A 21,263-nucleotide genomic window follows, 5' to 3' on the forward strand; every position below is an offset into this window, starting at 1 on the left:
TGAGGAAAATCAAGGCAGGAAGTTGAAGAGAGGCCCACATAACTGTTTCAAACACAGCATTACCTTTGGCCAAAGAACTCAAAGCTAAAAGATTCTGCAGAAACGATGAAAGATGACTGTTGCTGGCTAAGACAGGCTAATAGTTAGCTATCTTTTTAATACAGTGCAGGACTATTTTCCCAGGGAATAGTACCACCACGTGGTAGAGCTGGGGGTTGTACACTGGTCAGCTTACATTAATCAAGACAGTCCTCTTTCACAGGGTAGTCTAATCTAGGAAAGTTTTTAATTGATGCACTCCTCTCAGGTGAGTTTAGACTGTGCCAAGTTAACAGTTAAAGCGAATGAAAATAGGTGTTTTTTTCTCATAATTTAAGACACTTTTATGCCGGGTGTGGTTGTGCCTGCCTGTCAGAGAGTTCATTTCCAGGACATTTCACTTTTTTTGTTTTTTTAATCTTTTGTATTTATTTTTATTGGAGATAGGGTCTTAATTATGTGGCTCTGGCTGATCTGGAACTCACTATAACGGCAAAAGGAGCTCAAACTCACAAATACCTTCCTGTTCTTCCTGAGTGCTGGAAGCAAAAACATATCCCACCATATTTCCATTTTTAATATAGATAATGGCATAAAAATGTACTATGAAATCACCTCTTATCTCAGATAATGGTGGGTTATTTTTCTTTTGAGTGACTTTTTTTCTTTGTATCAGGTAGCAGCTGGCCTTGAACTTATTGTATAAGTTTGCTAATTGCAATTTGGCATTCATTAAAAAATTTTTTTTTTTTTTTGAGCTGCTGAGGCTGGAACTCAAGGCCTTGTACACTTTATACAGTTTTTTTACCACTAAGCTGCTTCCCTCAGGGCTTACTTGTTTTGTTCGGGTTTGGCACTGAATTTGTGATGCTCCTGTTTCTGCCTCCATGTTCTGGGTTTATAAGTATGTGCTACTACATTCCCTTCATAGAATGGTAACACAAAGGTAGATAAAATAAATTGTTACGTTTGTCTTCGAATGTTGGATTTATGCTAGAACCCAGAGGATTAAGGTTAAACTTACTTGAAACAGTTGTTGCTACTGTCCTGAAATATATTTCATGTTTATCTGCTAATTCTGTTTGAATTAAAACTGATATGTATCAAGATACACTTTCAGAATTTATTTATTTATTTATTTATTTATTTATTTATTTATTTATTTATTTATTTATGTGAGTACACTGTAGCTGTCTTCAGACACACCAGAAGGCATCAGATCCCATTAGAGATGGTTGTGAGCCACCTTGTGGTTGCTGGGAATTGAACTCAGAACCTCTGGAAGAGCAGTCAGTGCTCTTAACCACTGATCCATCTCTCCAGCCCCAGAATGTATTTTTGAAGGTTGTAATTAAAACACCTAAGGCATGATGGTGCAAACCTTTAATCCGAGCATTCAGGAGGCAGAGGCAGGTGGATCTCTGAATTTGAGGCCAGCCTGGTCTACAGATCAAGTTCCAGGACAGCTGGACTCTTACATACACAGAGAAACTGTCTTGAAAAGCTGAAATAATAGAATAAAAAAAATAAACTGGTTTTAAAATTAATTTAATATTACAAAACAAAATTTACATTTGGGAAAATGGATTGAGTGATATCTCATGACATTAATTTATCAATTTCTAAATATTATCCAATGATTGTAGGAAATTTAATCTTTCATTTTTATTTACAACAGGAACAAAACTCAATTTTCTTAGTTTTTAAAGAAAATTTTTTTAAAAAAAAAAACCAGAGTTCTCCTTTAGCTCAAGCTTGCAGCAGTGAATGCCGTTGAGCTCCTGACCCTTCTGCTTCTACTTCCCAAGTGCTAGAGTTACACACATTCATCATTACTTGTAATACTTTTAACTTAGGAAATGAGTACCGTTTTCTGTTTGAAAGTTTCTTTTGGCTACCAATTCTTGTCACATATTACAACATTTAAGAAAGCAGAGTTTGCCAGGCAGTGATGGCAGAAACCTTTAATCCCAGTCATTTGAGACCAACCTGGTCTACACAGACTTGAAGGACACCCAGGGACTACAAAGAGAAACCCTGTCTTGGGGGTCAGGTGGAGGGGGGGCTGGGTAGGGGGGAGTTGTAGCTGTTTCTTAAATCCCAATATTCTGATATTTATAAGGTAATGCTGTTATTTTCAATTTTAGAAAATATTTTTTAAATGATCTGAGTTGGCCTGTCTCCCCTCCTCCCCCCATTTTAATCCATGTTTCTGATTTGCATTTAGGTGTACAGAACTAATCAGTGTGCTGGAGAGTTTGTGGTGACGTTTCCTCGTGCCTATCACTCTGGATTTAACCAGGGATACAACTTTGCTGAAGCCGTGAACTTCTGTACTGCTGACTGGGTCTGTTCTATAGCACGTGGCTGTTGTACGTCTACTAACACCCCTTTAAAATACAGTTTTTTACTTAGCTGGGTTTCGGGTAGAGCCCATGAATATTTTAGGGTATATTAGAGTAGCCATTGTAATTTGGAATTTTTATTGGATTCCTTATTCATTATTTTTCCTGGTAAGTTTGCAGTTAAATGGGCAGTTACTTATTTGTCTTTCCTGAGGGAATAGATGTGTTTCTTCTGGTCTTCATTTTCTCTGAGCTCTTTTAGATCTTAAAATGTATAAATGATGGGACTAGAGAGATTGCTTAGTGGTTGAGAGCAGTGGCTCCTCTTCCAGAGAACCCAGGTTCAATTCCTCGAACCCACATGGCAGCTCACAACTCCATTTCCAGGGCATGTCACCCTCACATAGACATATATGCAGGCAAGACACCCAATGGACATAAAATAAAAATAAATCTTTTTAAAACATATATAAATGAAACACAACAATTGCTAGATCAGAAAACAATTAGTTGTGGCTACATCATGTTGATTGAGAAACTACTGGCAAAGACTGAATGAATACTTAATACATGCTGACTTAATTTTCCACCCCCAGTAATTCTGGGTTCTTTGGTCTTTTAACACTTTCAGTGTGGGAAAACTCTAGTAAAATACTTATCTTATGTTTTCTGTGGATAATTTAATTTGTTACATTTCATAACTAGTCAGTCATATAAAAAATATACAAGAATAAAATGGATCATATTTTCATTTGGCATGGAACCTTGCTGTGTTTCCTAGCCTGCCCTTGAACTAAGCTTATAACACTGGGCATGGACTATGAGCTGTCTTGTTTTGGTCCAGTATTTTAAAACTTCTTCCATATTTGTCTGTGGAAACACATAATACAGTGTAATTAAAACTCAGTTAAGTCTGCTTTGGGCCTGAGCTCAAAAATAACTAACATTAATTAGGATTTACACTATACTGGATGGATACAGGGCAGGATACAGGATGATTCAGGTAAGACTTGGAGATGATTTTTAATGTCTTTCACATGATCACTAATAGGGATTTTCATCCATCCATCTATCTATATATCTGAGGCAGGGTCTTACTGTGTAGCCCTAACTGGCCTGGAACTCTATATGTAGACTAGGCTAACCTCAAACTCACAAAGATCCACCTGCCTTTGTCTCCTGGATGCTGATTACCATACCCAGCTAATACTGAATTTGATCTCAAGAATTTCAATTTTAGTGGTCCTAAGATTTTTGCCTTTTGTTGGTTTTTGTTCTACATTTATTTAGTGTGCGTGCTGCAGCATGCATGTGGAAGTCAGGAGACAACTGGTAGGAGCTGGTTTTTCGTCTACCACATGGGTTCCAGGAGTTCAATTCAGATTATCAAACTCGGCAGCAAAGTGCCTTTACCTGTTGAACCATCTCATCAGCCTAAAGGCTTGAGGCTTTTTCACCATGTGTATTAAAGACTAATTAATAGCTTGACTTACCCAACCTTAAAGGACTTAAATGTTATGTTGGTTCTTTTGAGTTTGAAGGTTGTGATATGAATGGAAAATTTAACAGCTTTTATAAGTTGCAGTGGCTATCAGTTCTGACTTCCTCACTTGTTATAATAATTAAGAACTGCAAAAAAAAAAACCCCAAAAGACCAGTTTGGTTGTTCTACTTTTTATTGTAGCTATGTAAGTGCTTAAAGAAGTAATGTTTAAGAATAAAATGTGAGTGAGGCCTGGTGGCTCATCCTAGCACTTGAGGCAGAAGTATTGTCGTGAGTTTAAGGTCAGGCTGGACTGCAGTGTAAGACCCTGTGTCAGAAACCCTGAAGGGGTGGGGTGTAGGGTAAGATACAAAGCAGTTATATGCCATTAGTGGACAATTACAGCCACAAGTTCAAAATGTTTTCTTGGATTCATTTAATGAATACAACAATACTTCTTGGTTTAGATAACTTTCACACACTCTGTGACTCTGATCCCTCTTTTTGTCCCTTTGTGTTACAGGTTTTAAGTTTAAATATGAGCTCTAACCATCATAATATTTCTGCTGAGTGTAGGAATGATGAAATAAGAGTGTAGTTTCTGTCATAATTTGGTTTACAAACTGGCTATGGAAATTTTCAGGCTCTGTCTTAAGGAGACTTTGTATTTGGGCTTTGTATTTTTTGGTGACGTGGTTCTAACCCAGGGCCTTGTGCTGGCTGAGGCGTGCTGTACCAGTGGAGTACATCTCCAACTACAGAATATATCTATTGATTTTTGAAAAGTGATCATTTATATCTGTATAGACTTTACTGTTAGAGAAAACAAAGTGTATTATCTAGTGATTTCACGGTTTTGAAATCTTTCTGCAAGGCTGGTTGTTACTAAAAGAATTTCTAGAGGCTAGAATCTAAATCATCCATTGCTTTGGTTCTTATTTTAAAAAACAATGACAAATCAGATTATGTAAATTGCTTAAATAATAGTCCTTTTTTTTTTTTTTTTTTTTGGTTCTTTTTTTCGGAGCTGGGGACTGAACCCAGGGCCTTGCGCTTCCTAGGCAAGCGCTCTACCACTGAGCTAAATCCCCAACCCCCTTTTTTTTTCATTTTTAATACTTCAGCCTGAACTGTAAAATTTATTGTAATATTTTTTCTTTGTAATTTAGGGTATCCCTGTGTTATACTGGTTTCAGAGTTATATGGAAATAACTTCAAGACACACTTCACCTTTTTTTCATTCATTCATTCATTCATTCATTCATTCATTCATTCATTTAGCGGAGTCTTCTGTACCCCTACCTGGGCTCAAATGAGCAAAGGATGGCCTTGAATTTCTGATACTCTCACTTCCCAAATGATGGAATTATAACTTCGTGCCGTCCTGTTCTACCCTTCAGTTTCTTTTTGGTTTAGTGCCCCACCCATCCACCTCCAAAACAGGAAGATCTCTATGTGTAGAAGAGGCTGGCATCAAGCTCAGAGATCTTTCTGCCTCTACCTCCTGAGTGCTGGGACTAAAGACCTGCATTACTAGGCTTAAGTCCCTTTAGATTCTTCCTGTGCACAGTGAGTTAAAAATTGGCAGCTTAGGGCAGAAACTTAGCACATCAGTTTATGGACATTATCTGGGGACAAACCTGTGGAATTTTGGCCGGCTTACAAAGAATTACAATTAATGTTAGATCTTTTGTTCAGATGCGATTTATTTTAGCTTCTTTAGAATAAAAATGAGTACCTGAAAGTAAATTAAGGTCTGTGTTAGGACATATCAAAAATAATTTAATTTTGAAATCTGTTGTTTTCAGTTGCCCATTGGACGTCAGTGTGTAAATCACTATCGACGGCTGAGGCGCCATTGTGTCTTTTCACATGAGGAACTCATTTTCAAGATGGCAGCAGATCCAGAATGCTTAGATGTGGGGCTGGCTGCCATGGTATGCAAAGAGTTGACTCTCATGACTGAAGAAGAAACACGATTGAGGGAATCGGTTGTTCAAATGGTGAGTGTGCTGAGTTAATTTCTTTCCTGCCACCTTCCCTCTGTATTTTGTTTTTCCTTAGGAATTTTATATATAAGAAGTGTATTTCCTTTATTACCTGTTTCTCCTCTCAACTCCCATATCCCCAAAACCACCCGCCTCAAATTCATTGCCTCTTTTTCTTTAATTATTATACATGTATAACTGCAACCTGCTGAGTTCATTTGGAGTTGCTTGTATTTATGTTTTGATGTCTGACTACTTAGTGTTAGATAACCAATTAGAGGACTCATTGCTAGGAAGACCTGCTCTCTCCCTCTCCAAACAGTCATTAGGAATCACCTAGGAGTAGAGCTTATTGAGATCACCCCTTCCATGTTGGCATGTCATCTGGTGATGTCATTGTTCAGGTCTTGTTTAGGTGATCATGAGTGTGGCTTTCCTGTCATATTTAGAAGGCACAGAAGACATTCTGAGCATCTACCTTTCCTTGCCCCTCTTCCCTGTTGTTTTCTGACCCCTTAGGTGTAGGGTTTATGTTGTAGATGTGTCAGCTTTAATCTCCATTGTGCCTAATTAATGGGTTTTTATAATGGTCTCTGCCAAAAAGAAGCTTCTTTGGTGAGGAATAGAAGCGAGATTTAATGTGTGCATATAAAACTAAATATTTAGAATGCAGCTAGAAATTATCCTGGCGTAGCAAAGTAGTAGATTCTTTTCTAGGCAGTTGGCAAGGTTTACAAGGCTTGAATTCCCTCCAATTGAGCAGGCCTTAAATTCAATTAGGCAACTGTTGGTTACTGCCAAGATATAAGTGCCATTATTTAACCTCTGGTGATACCTGCTATGTTGGTCATTGTTGTGCTTTGTAAGTGCCCCAGCTGGGTAGGCCTATTGATTGCTTTTCTCCTTTGGCAGCCTGTATAAATCCTTCTGGTACCATGAAAGTTAGGCCTCAGTGGGGAAGGGGTCTGAGATAAATCACACTTGATTCCTCTTAGTCCTGTTTCCAAAGTGTATGGTATCTTCAGTAATACGGACTTACATTCAACCTCTGGGAGGCAAGCAGGGACAACATTAGCCTATTTTCTTTTGAGAGTCACCTAGACTCACTTGACCAGAAACTCAAAGAGGAGTTCCTTTCTCATGTCAAATACTGGATTTCTTATTAGATATGATGTGGCACTTAGGGGGGGAACACTATCACCCCAAGTGTCATGTAACTTTATTTAAACTGAGTGTGGGGTGTGTGTGGGTGTGTGTGTGTGTGTGTGTGTGTGTGTGTATTAAACAGTTGGATTCTTTATGACTTCTACAAATATCCTTAGTGTTAGTTATTCCTCTTTCTTCCTTCTGCCCCAGTTTTGTTTTTTTTTTTTCCATCTTTATTAACTTGGGTATTTCTTACTTACATTTCGATTGTTATTCCCTTTCCCGGTTTCCAGGCCAACATCCCCCAACCCCTCTCCCTCCCCTTTTATGTGGGTGTTCCCCTCCCCATCCTCCCCCCATTACCGCCCTCCCCCCAACAATCATGTTCACTGGGGATTCAGTCTTTGCAGGACCAAGGGCTTCCCCTTCCACTGGTGCTCTTACTAGGCTATTCATTGCTACCTATGCAGTTGGCGCCCAGGGTCAGTCCATGTATAGCCTTTGGGTAGTGGCTTAGTCCCTGGAAGCTCTGGTTGGTTGGCATTGTTCATATGGGGTCTCAAGCCCCCTCAAGCTCTTTCAGTCCTTTCTCTGATTCCCTCAACGGGGATCCCGTTCTCAGCTCAGCGGTTTGCTGCTGGCATTCGCCTATGCATCTCTGCCCCAGTTTTTTTTTTTTTTGGTTCTTTTTTTCGGAGCTGGGGACCGAACCCAGGGCCTTGCGCTTCCTAGGTAAGCGCTCTACCACTGAGCTAAATCCCCAGCCCCTCTGCCCCAGTTTTTATTGTCTCTGTTTTCCCCTCATGTTTCCCGTTTTGCCCTTCATGGCACTGGTGGTACTGCTATTCTCCTCTAGAATTGTTCCCACACTGTACCACCCTCTGTGATCCACTTGTATTTCCCTGGTTTCTGTGGTTACTTCAGGTTATATACTTATATTTGAAGATTCAGAGAGAGGGACCACAAGTAAGAGGATCTTACAGTGTTTGTCTTTCTGGGTCTGGTTACCTTACTCAATGTAATGTTTCTAGTTCTTTTCATTTAGCTGCAAATTTTATGATTCCATTTTTTTTAACAACTGAATAGCATTCCATTGTGTATATGAACATTTTCATTATCTATTCATCAGTTGAAGGATATTTAGGTTGTTGCTATTTCCTAGGTATTGTGAATAGAGCAGCAGTGAACATGGCTGAGCAAATTACTGCAGAAAGAATGTTAAGTCCTTTAGCCATAGGCCAAATAATGGTGCACCTAGGTCATAAGGAAGAATTATTTTCAGCTTTTTAAGAATTCTCAAACTGATTTCCAGAATGTCTGGACTGTGCAGTCCCACCAGCTGTGAATTGAGGGTTCTCCTTTTCCCATATCCTTGTCAGTGTTTGTGGTCAGTTGTTTTTTGTTTCTAATATGATGAGTGTTTGCCTGCATGTGTGTATATGCACCACATCCATGCAGTACTGATGGAGGACAAAAGTCTTTTGATTCCTTGTAACCAGAGATACAAATAGTTGTGAGCAATGTGGGTGTTGGAAACTGAATCTGGGTCCTCTGGAAGAACAGTCAGTGCTCTTAACCACTGGGCCATCTCTCCGGCCTCAGTTGTTGTTGTTGTTGTTTGTTTGTTTTTGTTTTTGGTTGTTTTTTTTTATCTTAGCCATTATGACTAGGGTAAGATTTGATTTCATTTGGGGTGTGGGGGTGCATCTCCTATGTGTGCATATGTGTTTTTGCCTGTGCGCCACGTGCTTGCCTGATACCCACAGAGGCCAAAGATAAACTTGTGAGCCACCATGTGGATGATAGGAACTGAACTCATTGAGAGGAGTAAGTGCTTTTGATCACTAGGCTGTTTCCAGCCCCCGTTATTATTTTCTTCTTCCTCTTCCTCCTCCTCCTCCTCCTCTTCCTCCTCTTCCTCTTCTTCTTCTTCATTTCTTATATTTGAGTATATTGTCACTGTCCTCAGACACACCAGAAGAGGGCATCAGATCCCATTACAGATGGCTGTGAGCCACCATGTGGTTACTGGGAATTGAACTCAGGACCTCTAGAAGAGCAGTCGGTGTTCTTAACCACTGAGCCATCTCTCCAGCCCTCTTTTTCTTTTTTTGTTAAAGACAGATTCTTACTCTGTAGCACAACCCTGGCAATCCTCTTGCCTTGGCCTTTCAAGTTCTCAGATTACAAATGTAAGTCACCTAGCTGTAGTATTAATGAATTTTTACTTAATTTTTTATACGTATATGTGTGTGAATGTAATCATCTACTTCCATGATGCATGTTGAAGTCAGAGTACTCTCAGAAGTTGGTCCTCTCTTGCTACCTTATGGAATGTGGACATTGAATTCAATGAGTCACGGCTTCATGCAAGCAATTCTGCCTACTGAGCCATCTAGCTGGCCCTCTGATATTAATTATTTTAAATAAGAAAATAAAACCCACTGTTTTGTTTTTCATCCAAGTTGTGTGATTCTAGACTCTCAGATTGGATTGCTGTGTCTTCTCTCTTATTTTTTGAAATGTTGTTTTTGGGTTTAACTTTTGACCTTTCTTAAATTAATCTTTTGAGTAGTTTCCATTGATAGGATTATATATCTTGGTTTGTTTGTTTTTTTTTTTTTTTTTCTTCCTTTTTTTAAAAGACACAGTCTCGGGGCTGGGGATTTAGCTCAGTGGTAGAGCGCTTACCTAGGAAGCGCAAGGCCCTGGGTTCGGTCCCCAGCTCCGAAAAAAAAGAACCAAAAAAAAAAGACACAGTCTCACCATTGAGTCCTGAGTGTCCTGAAGTTCAGAGAGCGCCATCAGCTTCTCTCTTCTGAGTGCTGAGATTAAAAGAGTGCCACTATGCCTAATTTTTAATTTTTTTAAGCCTCTTTTATTTTGAGGTAAGACCTGACCTGATAATATAAATTATATTCTAGGGTGTCGTGATGTCAGAAGAAGAAGTCTTCGAACTTGTTCCTGATGATGAGCGGCAGTGTTCAGCATGCAGAACCACATGTTTTCTCTCAGCTCTCACATGCTCCTGTAATCCAGAGCGACTTGTATGTTTGTATCATCCAACTGATTTGTGCTCCTGCCCCATGCAGAACAAATGTCTTAGGTATTTAAAAGTCACTGCACTTTTTTTTTTTTTTTTTTTTTTTTTTTTTTGTGGTGGGGTCTTTCTGTAATCCTGGCTTGCGTAGAGCTCACTATGTAGATTAGGCTGGCCTTGAACTCAGAGATCCTCCTGCCTTTGCCTCCTGAGTGTTGTTCTAAGAGCAGTCTTGTATTATTTGTTAAGAAAACCACCTTAATGTTGTTCTTTGCTTTCTTTCCTGTTCCTAAACAAATAACTTTTCATTGACTATTTAGTTTTCAAATTAGGGATCCATCCTTTAAAATTAGCCCTAACCAGCCTAACTATAATTAGTTTCATGGAGAGTTAATGTCATAAGTTTCCCCTCCCCCCTCCTCTCTGTGTCTCTGCCTTCACATCGTGAGTTTCTTTGATATCCCCCCCCCCCCCCCATTTTCAGGTTGTTCTTTTTTTTTTTCCGGAGCTGGGGACCGAACCCAGGGCCTCGTACTTGCACTGAGCTAAATCCCCAACCCCAGGTTGTTCTATTTTGAAGCTTTTATTTCTGTTTTTTTTTTTTTTTTACTTTTTTTATTTTGTAGGTACCGATACCCACTTGAAGACCTCCCATCTCTGCTTTATGGTGTCAAAGTGAGAGCACAGTCCTATGACACTTGGGTCAATCGTGTCACAGAAGCATTATCAGCTAGCTTCAACCATAAGAAAGGTTAAGTTTCCTTCTTTATTATGAAAACCTGTCACTGTAAAAAACACTTTTTAATTGTGTGTTTTGTTCTCCATTAACAAATGGAAGGGCTAGCTCATAATGACAGAGTTGAATATACACTTAGTTTTTTCTTATCCATGTTCTTAGCAGACCTGATATAACTTAGCTTCCGAGATCAGATAGCAGGTATGGTTCTTTACAATGGCTGTAGGCTATGCCTAGTTTTAAGATTATCTTCTGTGACCAGAATGTGCTGTTTCTCTGACAGGCCTCAGTCTCATGACCTTTCTTGCTTTGGTGTCAGTGCTAAGATTATACAACAGTACCACCACAGCTAGTTTGGCTGGCTTAAAATGGAACAGATAGGGCTGGAGAGGTGGCTCAGAGGTTAAAAGCACTATCTATTCCTCCAGAGGTCCTGAGTTCAATTCCCAGTAACCATATGGTGACTCACAACCATCTGTAATGAGATCTGGTGCCCCCTTCTGGCGTGCAGGCATACATGCAGGCAGAATAATGTAACATAATAAATAAATAAATAAATAAATAAATAAATAAATAAATAAATAATTTTTAAAAATGGAACAGATAAGTTGTAGCAGGCATGTATGTTCTAGAGCCAAATTTAGTTTAATGACACTGAAAGACTTTCGTTTGTTTTCAAGAGAGACAAATTGGGAGAAGGGAAAGGGATGGGGGAACTAGGGATAAAGGAGACAGATCAAAATACCTTGTTTGAATAAAGTCATCCATTAGGAATAAACATCTGATCAGAAGGTTTTGCACTAGGGACTTCAAAGCTCCATTGTTTCCACTAGTATGTTAGTGAATCTCTTGAGAGAACTTTATGACCATTGTAGAGTGGCTTTTTTGTGTCTATTATATTTATCTTTACAGATTTGATTGAATTGAGAGTAATGCTGGAAGATGCTGAGGATAGGAAATACCCAGAGAATGATCTCTTTCGAAAGCTCAGGGATGCGGTAAAAGAAGCTGAGACCTGTGGTTCTGTGGCTCAGCTGCTTCTGAGCAAAAAACAAAAACACAGGTAAACCAAGAAGAGTGAAATTCTCCTCTGGATTCCTATTCTTTCCATTTTAATTGGCCTATGAGGCCCTTTGGATTTTTTTGCTCCAGTGGCCATGTTTCTTCCATCTCTAGTAACTTCCATTCTTCCTTTCCACTCCCTCCCTTTCTCTGTGTTCATAAATTGTCAGAAGTTCTTTAAATTTAAGCTAGTTGGAAACTACACTAAGAAAACAGCAAAAGACCTGCTGGTTTCAATGCTGGAAATAATATTGAGGTTTATGTAGTATCTTTGGGGCAAAGACCTAGCTGTATATTCAACTTTATCTGAAGTAACCAAAAATGTAGACACATGGGTTCAAATTCACAAGGATCTACCTGCCTTTGACTTCCCAGTAGTGAGATTTAAGGCATGCACCACAACAGCTAGAAAATAAAGGTCTCTTAACAACTTGGGTCAAGATACTTAATAACAAAAGCTTTGAGGGGGCTGGAGAGATGGCTCAATGGGTAAGAGCACTGACTGCTTTGCCAGAGGTCCTGAGTTCTGTTCCCAGCAACCTCATGGTGGCTCACAACCATGTGTAATAGGGATCTGATGCCCTCTTCTGGTATGTCTGAAGAGAGCGACAGTGTACTCAGATTCGTAAAATAAATAAATTTTGGGGAAATAAGATTTGAATATGAATATTTTGAATTCAGGTTATTAGCTTTGTTTTCTATCTTTTGTTAGAACTGATTTACTTTTTAAGGAGAAGTTATATTTCTAATTTCACATTTTTCTTTCCTTCAATAAACTCGTGTTCAATTCTGCAGCACTCTTTGACTTGCTATTATTCATACATACCAGGTATACTCTTGTTTAGGGTTCCCGTTTCCTTTTCATTCAGCTTGGAGTTTTCTTCACACCACATCTTAGGTGGCTTGCTCACTTCTTTCTCTTTCTGTCCTTCCTTCCTATTTTATAAATGTTTTTTGTGGTATTATTTTATAGTTATTCAATACATTTCTTCTATCTGTGTGGCTTTTTCTGTAGTACTTCACAATGGATTTTAAGTTTTTATATTTTTAAATCTAATCAGAGACCCTTTGCTAGAAACATTTTCCAGCGGATATTAACTTACATTTAGGACACTGACTCTTTGGAGAGTCTGGTAAAAGCTTGACCATATTTTTCTATGTGTCAATATTATCTCATATCAGGCAGAGCTCAGACCGGTTTCAAAATAAGTGTATATGTAAAAGATTTTGGTGGACTGAAGAGATGGCTCTGTGGTTAAGAACACTGACTATTCTTCCAGAGGACCCAGGTTCAGTCCCAAGAGATCTGATGCCCTCTGTCCTCCCTGAACACTGTACTCATGTAATACACAGATACATGCAAGCAACCATCCATACACAGAAAATAAAAGTAGCTATAGTAAAACAAAACGAAATTTGGGATGTACTTAGGGGGTTAATTAGTCTAAAGCAGCTTAAAACCCAGTGTTCCCACCATGAGCCTCTTAAGACACAGGATTTCATTTCCTCAGTGAGCTTCATGTGCTTCCTTGGGAATGTACTGAATGTTTCAAATGTGTAGTAGTTACAGATTAGAAGACTGCTACTTTCTTGATAATTATCTGGGGGAGGGCTATTATTTAACACTAGAATTCTAGGATTACTAAGGGTTTAATTCATAGGAGCATAGGAGCCCCATTTGATATCAGATTGACTGTATTTTTCTATGTCTCAATATTATTTCATATCAGGCAGAGCTCAGATAGTGGGAAGACTCGGACCAAACTGACAGTAGAAGAATTGAAGGCCTTTGTCCAACAACTTGTTAGTCTTCCGTGTGTCATCAGCCAAACTCGACAAGTAAAGGTGAAACATTTCCTTTTTGTTTTGTTTATGAACTTCTGTTCCAAATTAGAATTGTATGTCTAGACTAGTGGTAGGTTCTATGTTTCCTTCATATATATGCTACCTGAGGAACCATAAGTACCTAAGGTTCCTCAGATAGCATATATACTCGATACAAGGTTAGAGATGTAAGATTTGGGATTTAGATAGACTATCTTTAGAAAGACAAGGCAGTCGCTTGACTTTTTTTTTTTTAAGTTGTTTTGCCTGCATGTATGCCTATGTACCATGTGTGTGCGGTACTCATGGAGGCCAGGAGAGCGCATCAGATATCCTGGAACTGCAGTTAAAGGACATTTTATCTACTGCGTACATGCTAGGAATCACACTTGGGTCCTCTGGAAGGGCAGCCAGTGCTAATGCTTAACCACTGAACAACATTTCTCCAACCCCTTGGCCTTTATTCCATTTAAAAATCCTGAACTATGAGTACTGTAGAATTATTCTTCTCTGCTAATTTTGAGTCAAAGTTCTGTGTAACACAAGTGTATTTTAAGTGCAGTGTACATGAAAGAACCAAAAGTATAATGGTAAGTTAATAACAATGCATGAGATTTTAAAATCAGGGCTCTGACATTCCTAGGACTATTATTATTTTATGATCATATAAAAATCATAAAGGTGTCCAGACAGTGGTTGCACATGCCGTTAAAGCAAAACAAAACAGAAAACTGGCAAAGGTGTATGTCAAGTGGTTACTTTGCATAGTTAGTAATTTTGGTAGGCTTTCTTTATTAAGTCATCAATTTGTAATATCTTAGTATCAGTTACATTCTTGTTTTATTGCATTTTGTTAGCTGCCTGTTTCAGAAACAGGTTTTTTTATAAGACTACTTATGACACAATTCGTGTCTCTTTTCTGCTTTTTCTCCCTTTTTAAAACAAGTTTATTTATGTATTCTTGTTCTTAGCTTGACTAATAAGTGTTGGAATATATCAGCAAATATACCCCTTTCTTTAGGTGTACCTTCTCCTTATAACTTCTTATTTGTCTGGTTTCAGTAAGTATCACCTATATCATGTTGATTTTCAAATGTCTAGCTCTGAAAATTTTCCTTTCCATTTTTCTTTCCTACAGACCCTATGTTCTGATGCATACTCTTTATTTCTGTAGGCAGACTAAAAAGCATCATAAAAGCCTTCTAATGAATCAAAATACTTGTTCCCTTTGTTTCCGGTGTAACTTACATTATTAGCTTCAAACTATATCCCACAGTAAACCTCTTATTTCTCTTACTTAAAGTTTGTTCTGTGCCACATCTTCGTGTGTGGTGGAGAGGAGGGGAGGTATTTTATTTATGTGTGTGGTGTTTTGTCTATATATATGTCTGTAGACCACTTGCATGTGTACTGCCCAAGGAGTCTAAAAGAGGACATCTGATTCCCTGAAACTGGAGTTAGAAATGATTGTAAATTTCCCTATGTATTTTGGAATCCAAACCTGAGTCCTCTGGAAGAACAGCCAGTAGTCAGTGCTCTTAGCAGCTGAGCCATCTCTGACCCTCTACAATACCTCTCACTTACATGCCTTTCTCTCTTCCTCTGTGGTGTTAATGGCCATCTTAAATATAATTCAAATTAGACTCCTTTTTTATGATTAAAATTCTCTTGTGGGTCTTCAGAGTTGCCAAATGAAATCATTTTTGTTTCGTTTTATTTTCAAGACAGGGTTCTTCTGTATAGTCCTAGGTGTTCTGGAACTTGCTCTGTAGATCAGGCTGGCCTCTGCCTCCTGAGTGCTGGGTTTAAAGGCATGTGCCATTACTGCCTGGCTTAAAATGAAATTTTAACTTGCTCTAGTCTGTAAGACATTATCTCACCCATCTTCTGCTTATTTAGGTTTGTTACTTGTACTTTACTCACTTGTAGCAATATATTGAGCTCAACATCTCTAGAGTCATGTGTTTAGTGGCTCTGGGGGGCTGTATGTAGTTCAGTTAGAATGCATTAATATAACATGCCAGAAGCCCTGATGTCCAATATCAGATTAATAAAAAACAAAAACATGGCAATAAACATCTATAACCCATTGCTCAGTAGATAAAGATAGGAGGATCAGAAAAGTTCAGAGTCCTATTTACCTACACAGTGAGCTTGAGATCAGCCTAGAACACATGAAAACCTGCCTGCCTCTACACAAGGAGTAGGGCGCTGGTTAGTGTTTGCCAGGCTTGGACAATTCCACCACATTCCCATCCCACTGTTGTTTCATTTAATCTTTACTTTCCCTTTCCCTCCCTCCCTCCCCTCCTCCCTCTCCCTCTCCCTCTCCCTCTCCCTCTCCCTCTCCCTCTCCCTCTCCCTCTCCCTCTCCCATCCTTCCTCCCTCCCTTCTTTCCCTCCTCCTGAATGTATGATATGCCCACACTTACACATGTATATTCATATGTGAACACATTGATTGGTACAGGTGCATGCATATGTGAAGGCCAGTGGTGTCTTGTTCAACCGTTCTCTATTTAATGAGGTGGGGTCTCTCCCAGCTTTACTGACTGAGGCAGGGTTTATTGCTGAACCTGGAGCTCACCTATTCAGCTAGTCCAGCTTGCCCTAGAGCTTCCCTTTCTGTGGCTCCAAGTCCTGGGATCACAAGCAGGCCACCATTCCTGCCCCATCTTGTGTGAATCCTCACATTTATACAGCAAGCGTTTTATCTACGGAGCCATTGTCTTCCTAATCCTTTGTTTTAGTTTTGGTTCACTCTCATCTATGGTTACTGCTGCTAACTAATATGCCTTTTTTCACCTTTGGTCATTCTCTGTTAGGTTGTCCTGTTTTACATTTAGGATGTGGAACATTAATTGAAAGAATTTTATTTAGATACTTACTATCTACTCGTATTAGAATATATGGGGGTCTATCAAGGTGGCTCAGTGGGTAGAGGGGGCTCACCACCAGGCCAAATGAGTCCTTTCCTGATATCTGCATAGTCTGTGGTGAGCACCACTCCCACAAGTTGTCTTCTGACTTTGGCACAGTCCCTTCCTCCCATCTCCAAGAAAGAAAGAATAAAGGACATAAGCTGGTTCTTTGACTGCAAAAGACTTTAAGGAAACCATCTTGCTCTATGCTTTATGCTATAGAAATGACTGTGTCTAAGTTTAGTCAGCATTTAATATTTATTGAATGAGTCAATTGTACTTTCCTTGCCATAAGAAGACATGTTTTATTGATTTAGCCATAATTTTTAATTGAAGAGATGGAGGCTGGAGTGGTGGCTTAACAGTACAGAGTTCTGCTTGCTCTTCCTGAGGACCCAGATGTGGGCCCAGCACTGACATGGCTGCTTATGACCATTTTTTTTTCTTTTTTTAAAGATTTATTTATTATATATGAGTACACTGTAGCTGTCTTCAGGCACACCAGAAGAGGGCATCAGATCCACCATGTGGTTGCTGGGATTTGAACTCAGGACCTCTGGAAGAGCAGTCAATGCTCTTAACCACTGAGCCATCTCTCCAGTCCACTTCTGACCATTCTTAACTCCATTTCCAGGAATCTGAAACCTTCTTCTCCCCTCTCAGGGCACCAGGCACTCACACATATATGTGATACATAAACACACATATAGGTAGAACACTCATGTACGTAAATAATAAATCCTTTTAAAGGGGAGTGTAGAAAGAAATTAATTATGGGGTAACATACTAAGATTTTCAGATGTCTGAATATCTTTTGCTATTCTGGTTAAGACTGTAGGAAGGCCTAGAATTGACACTGCCTGAACTAGTTCTAGTACTTGTTCTTTTATTTTTTTAGTAGTAATGTTGAAGATTGGGGATCAAACTCCAGGCCTTGTATATATTAGGCAAATACTCTATAACTAGCTGTACTGTCAAACAAAATCTGTTGTTTATTTTTGTTTTGTTTTATTTTTTACCTTCTCAGAATCTGCTGGATGATGTAGAAGAATTTCATGAACGTGCCCAGGAGGCCATGATGGATGAAACTCCAGATTCTTCCAAACTCCAAGTGTTAATAGACATGGGCTCTAGTCTCTATGTGGAACTACCTGAATTGCCCCGACTAAAGCAAGAGCTACAGCAGGCTCGGTGGCTGGATGAAGTAAGACTGACTCTATCAGACCCACAACAAGTCACTTTGGATGTCATGAAGAAATTGATTGACTCTGGGGTAGGCTTGGCACCTCACCATGCTGTGGAAAAGGCAATGGCTGAACTACAGGAACTTCTTACAGTCTCTGAACGATGGGAAGAGAAGGCGAAGGTCTGCCTGCAGGCAAGGTGAACACATTTTGGTGACAGTTGTCTCTTTAATAACTTAGGTCAAGGGGTAGAGAGATGGCTCAGTGCCAAGAGCACTGCTTACTCTTCCAGGAGACTTGGGGTCAAGTGTCAGCAGAAGATAGCACACCTATTTGTAACTTCAGTCCCAGAGGATCTGATACTCTCTTTTGGCCTCCATCACTCCAGGCACACACGCAAGGACATATACGCAAGAGAGAATGCCAATACTAAGTAAGAGAATAGAGTGAGGTGGAGAGCATAAAGCCTGGTTCATTTACATTATTTGTCTTGTGCCTTTTGACACAAGTTATGCTTACTCACACTCCATCTGCTCCCTGCATCTGCCATACTATCTCCAATCCCAAGCTGAAACTGCCAACTTAAAAACAAACTTTCGGGGCTGGGGATTTAGCTCAGTGGTAGAGTGCTTACCTAGGAAGCGCAAGGCCCTGGGTTCGGTCCCCAGCTCCGAAAAAAAGAACCAAAAAAAAAAAAAAAAAAAAAACCAAACTTTCTCCATACTTTTTTCATTTTCATTAGATAATGTACTTGTTTAGAGCCTTGGTTAAAGCACTTTCAAGTCTCTAGGCAGAATTATTTACTATTGCCTGTGGCTATGAGCCTGAAATAATTTGTTGCTAGTTCTCAGTACCATTGTGATTCTTGGGTTTGGTGAGTGAGGTAAGGGCTTTGCTTTGTTCATCAGGGGATGAGTAGGTGTTAATGAGTGTAGTTGAAGAAAAGTATGTGGTCAGCATGAATGGGCTCCTGTTCTCTTGCTCCCATGCCCATCTCTGATCGTTGGGTGTGTTTTAGAGAGGTAGAGTGGAAGCAGTCTAGGACTAAGTAGTAAAAGAGCCTGACGCCAAGACTCATTCTGAATCTACCCCAGGCGTGTCATGTACTGTAATCGGTTATTTTATGAGAAATATAATAGGGTTTTTTGTCTGTAAAATAGAAATAAAGATGGCAGCTGCTTTGTTTGCCTTGTAGGATTGTGATAAAAATTAAATGAGTTCATGAATATGAGTTTCTTATACATTGGAAAATGCTATTTTAATTCTTTTAGTAATTGTACTTTTATTTAGTATCTTACTGTTTTATTGTTCATTTAGACCACGGCACAGTATGGCAAATTTAGAAAATATTGTAAATGAAGCCAAGAACATTCCAGCCTTTCTACCCAATGTGTTGTCCTTAAAAGAAGCCTTACAAAAGGCTCGTGAATGGACAGCTAAAGTGGAAGCTATTCAGGTAAAGAAACGTTCAGATTAGCCTACCTATCAGGTAATACCTTCTCATAAACCTTATTACTTCATTAGAATATGAATAATAAAGTAATAGTACTGCTATTCTTTCCTCTGATTTTAAAATTCAGAATAAATACTAAATATTTAAAGGTTACTAGCTTTGATTAAGAAAGTTGATAGAGTTAGATAATCAGGTTTTCAGAGAAAGGGGCAGTTATATTTTCTAATTATTTCAGTTTTTACTCTTTTTGTGGAGGGCTGTTGTTTTTTGAGACAGTCTCACTGTGTAGCTCTGCTTGGTCTGAAACTCATAACAGAGTTGAACTACATTCAGTTTTTTTAATAAGAAATAGTTTTCTTGTCTGTAAAATAGAAATAAAGATGGCAGCCTCTTTGCCTTGTGGGAGTGTGATAAGAATTAAATGAGTTCATGAATATGAGTTTCTTACACACTGGAAACTGGTCTGAAATTACTGCATAGTCCAGTCTAGCCTCCAGTTCACAGAAATCTAACTGCTTCTGCTACCTTAGTACTGGGGTTAAAGTCACGTACCACCACTTCTGAATTAACGTCCTTGATGATTTTTAAGAACTGTCTGTCAGTCCTTCCTTTGGTAGAATACTAACTTGGAGGCTCTGAGTGAATAGGTTCTTTTTCTAGGACAACTAACTCTTCAGGTTACATGACTTCTAGATTTACCCAGAAGATACTCTGTAGTCAAGGGATCATAGTTGGGCACCAGCAGAAGTAAGAACAAATATATTATTTGTTGACCCTTTTGATATCTGAGCATTTTTACCTGTATGTTTAAGCTAACTCTTCTTATCCTACTACCATAGTGATTTTTGCCATTAGTGTTTCATAATAGCACAATATATTATTATTTAAAATCATTGTTTATTTATATGTAGTTGTGCCGGAATGTATGTTTGTGTACCACATGCATGCACAAGCCCAGAAAAACTAGAGGAGGGTTTTGGATTTCCTGGAACTGGAATTATATGTTGTAAGATGTCATGTGGGTGTTGTGAACTGATCCTGGGTCTTATGCATGAACAAAAAGTTCTTAACTCTCCAATATCTATTCTCTATATTAATTGTAAAGAACTGACAGAATTATTTGGGCATTTTTTGAAACGCTGTTTCATATAACCCAAGCTGGCGTCAAGCTGTAGCTAAAGCAGGCCTTGCACTCTGAATTGACCTCCTGTCTTCTGAGTGCTTGGATCATACCCACACACCAGCAAAACCTCATAGATTTCTTGTCTTTATTTTCCCAGATGTGTCAGTGTATCTTTCTGAATAAAATTTCAAGCAACCATATCAGTTACTACATGAGAAAAAACCTTTTCCTAGAATGTAGTATAATGGTTCTAAAAACTGAAGTGATTGCATAACATGAAAATACTGAAATGCCTTGCTTTTAGGAGGAAAGTCATCACTCCTAGGTTTCATTGTATAGCTTAGCAGGAATGGCTATCCAGTCTAATGGCTTTTAATCTTATGTCCATAGAAATTAAACTTAGGTCATAATGGTAAAATAGATTTCTACACTGCAAAAAAAGATGTTCTCTCATTCTCCGTGATATTCTTTATAGGGCCTGAAGCAATGGCTCAGAAGTTAAGGGGCTTACTGCTTTTGTAGAGGACCTGGGTTCAGTTCCCAGCACTCATGTGGGAACTCACAACATCTGTAACTCCAGTTACAGGGGCTCCAACACCTTTGGCCTCTGTAGGCACCACACATACTACACACTCATATTGGCAAGACAGTTTCATGAAATCTTTAAAAAGTATTTACTTGCGGGGCTGGGGATTTAGCTCAGTGGTAGAGCACTTACCTAGGAAGCGCAAGGCCCTGGGTTCGGTCCCCAGCTCCGAAAAAAAGAACCAAAAAAAAAGTATTTAGTTGCTTCTAGTAGCAAATTCATTCTTCATTTCTAATTTCATTTATATATTTCCAATCTTCGGCTTGTTGTTTGAAGTATTTTTTTTATCTTACTGGTTTCCTTATTAATTTATGAACATTTTGGTAATTTTTT

At 38.9% G+C, this 21,263-nt stretch overlaps 1 protein-coding gene across 1 annotated transcript in view; it reads left to right on the forward strand.

The window, feature by feature from the left end:
• Nucleotides 1-21,263, forward strand: part of Kdm5a (lysine demethylase 5A) — a 77,998-nt gene that overhangs the window by 35,349 nt on the left and 21,386 nt on the right. Inside the window, exons 13-20 of the mRNA NM_001277177.1 lie at nt 2,267-2,386; nt 5,676-5,870; nt 9,926-10,107; nt 10,668-10,792; nt 11,690-11,840; nt 13,570-13,684; nt 17,612-17,967; nt 19,086-19,224. Coding sequence (NP_001264106.1) covers nt 2,267-2,386; nt 5,676-5,870; nt 9,926-10,107; nt 10,668-10,792; nt 11,690-11,840; nt 13,570-13,684; nt 17,612-17,967; nt 19,086-19,224 — 1,383 coding nt within the window. The remainder of the gene's footprint in view (nt 1-2,266; nt 2,387-5,675; nt 5,871-9,925; nt 10,108-10,667; nt 10,793-11,689; nt 11,841-13,569; nt 13,685-17,611; nt 17,968-19,085; nt 19,225-21,263) is intronic.

Source organism: Rattus norvegicus, chromosome 4, assembly GCF_036323735.1.
Source record: "Rattus norvegicus strain BN/NHsdMcwi chromosome 4, GRCr8, whole genome shotgun sequence".
Classification (NCBI taxonomy): domain Eukaryota; kingdom Metazoa; phylum Chordata; class Mammalia; order Rodentia; family Muridae; genus Rattus; species Rattus norvegicus.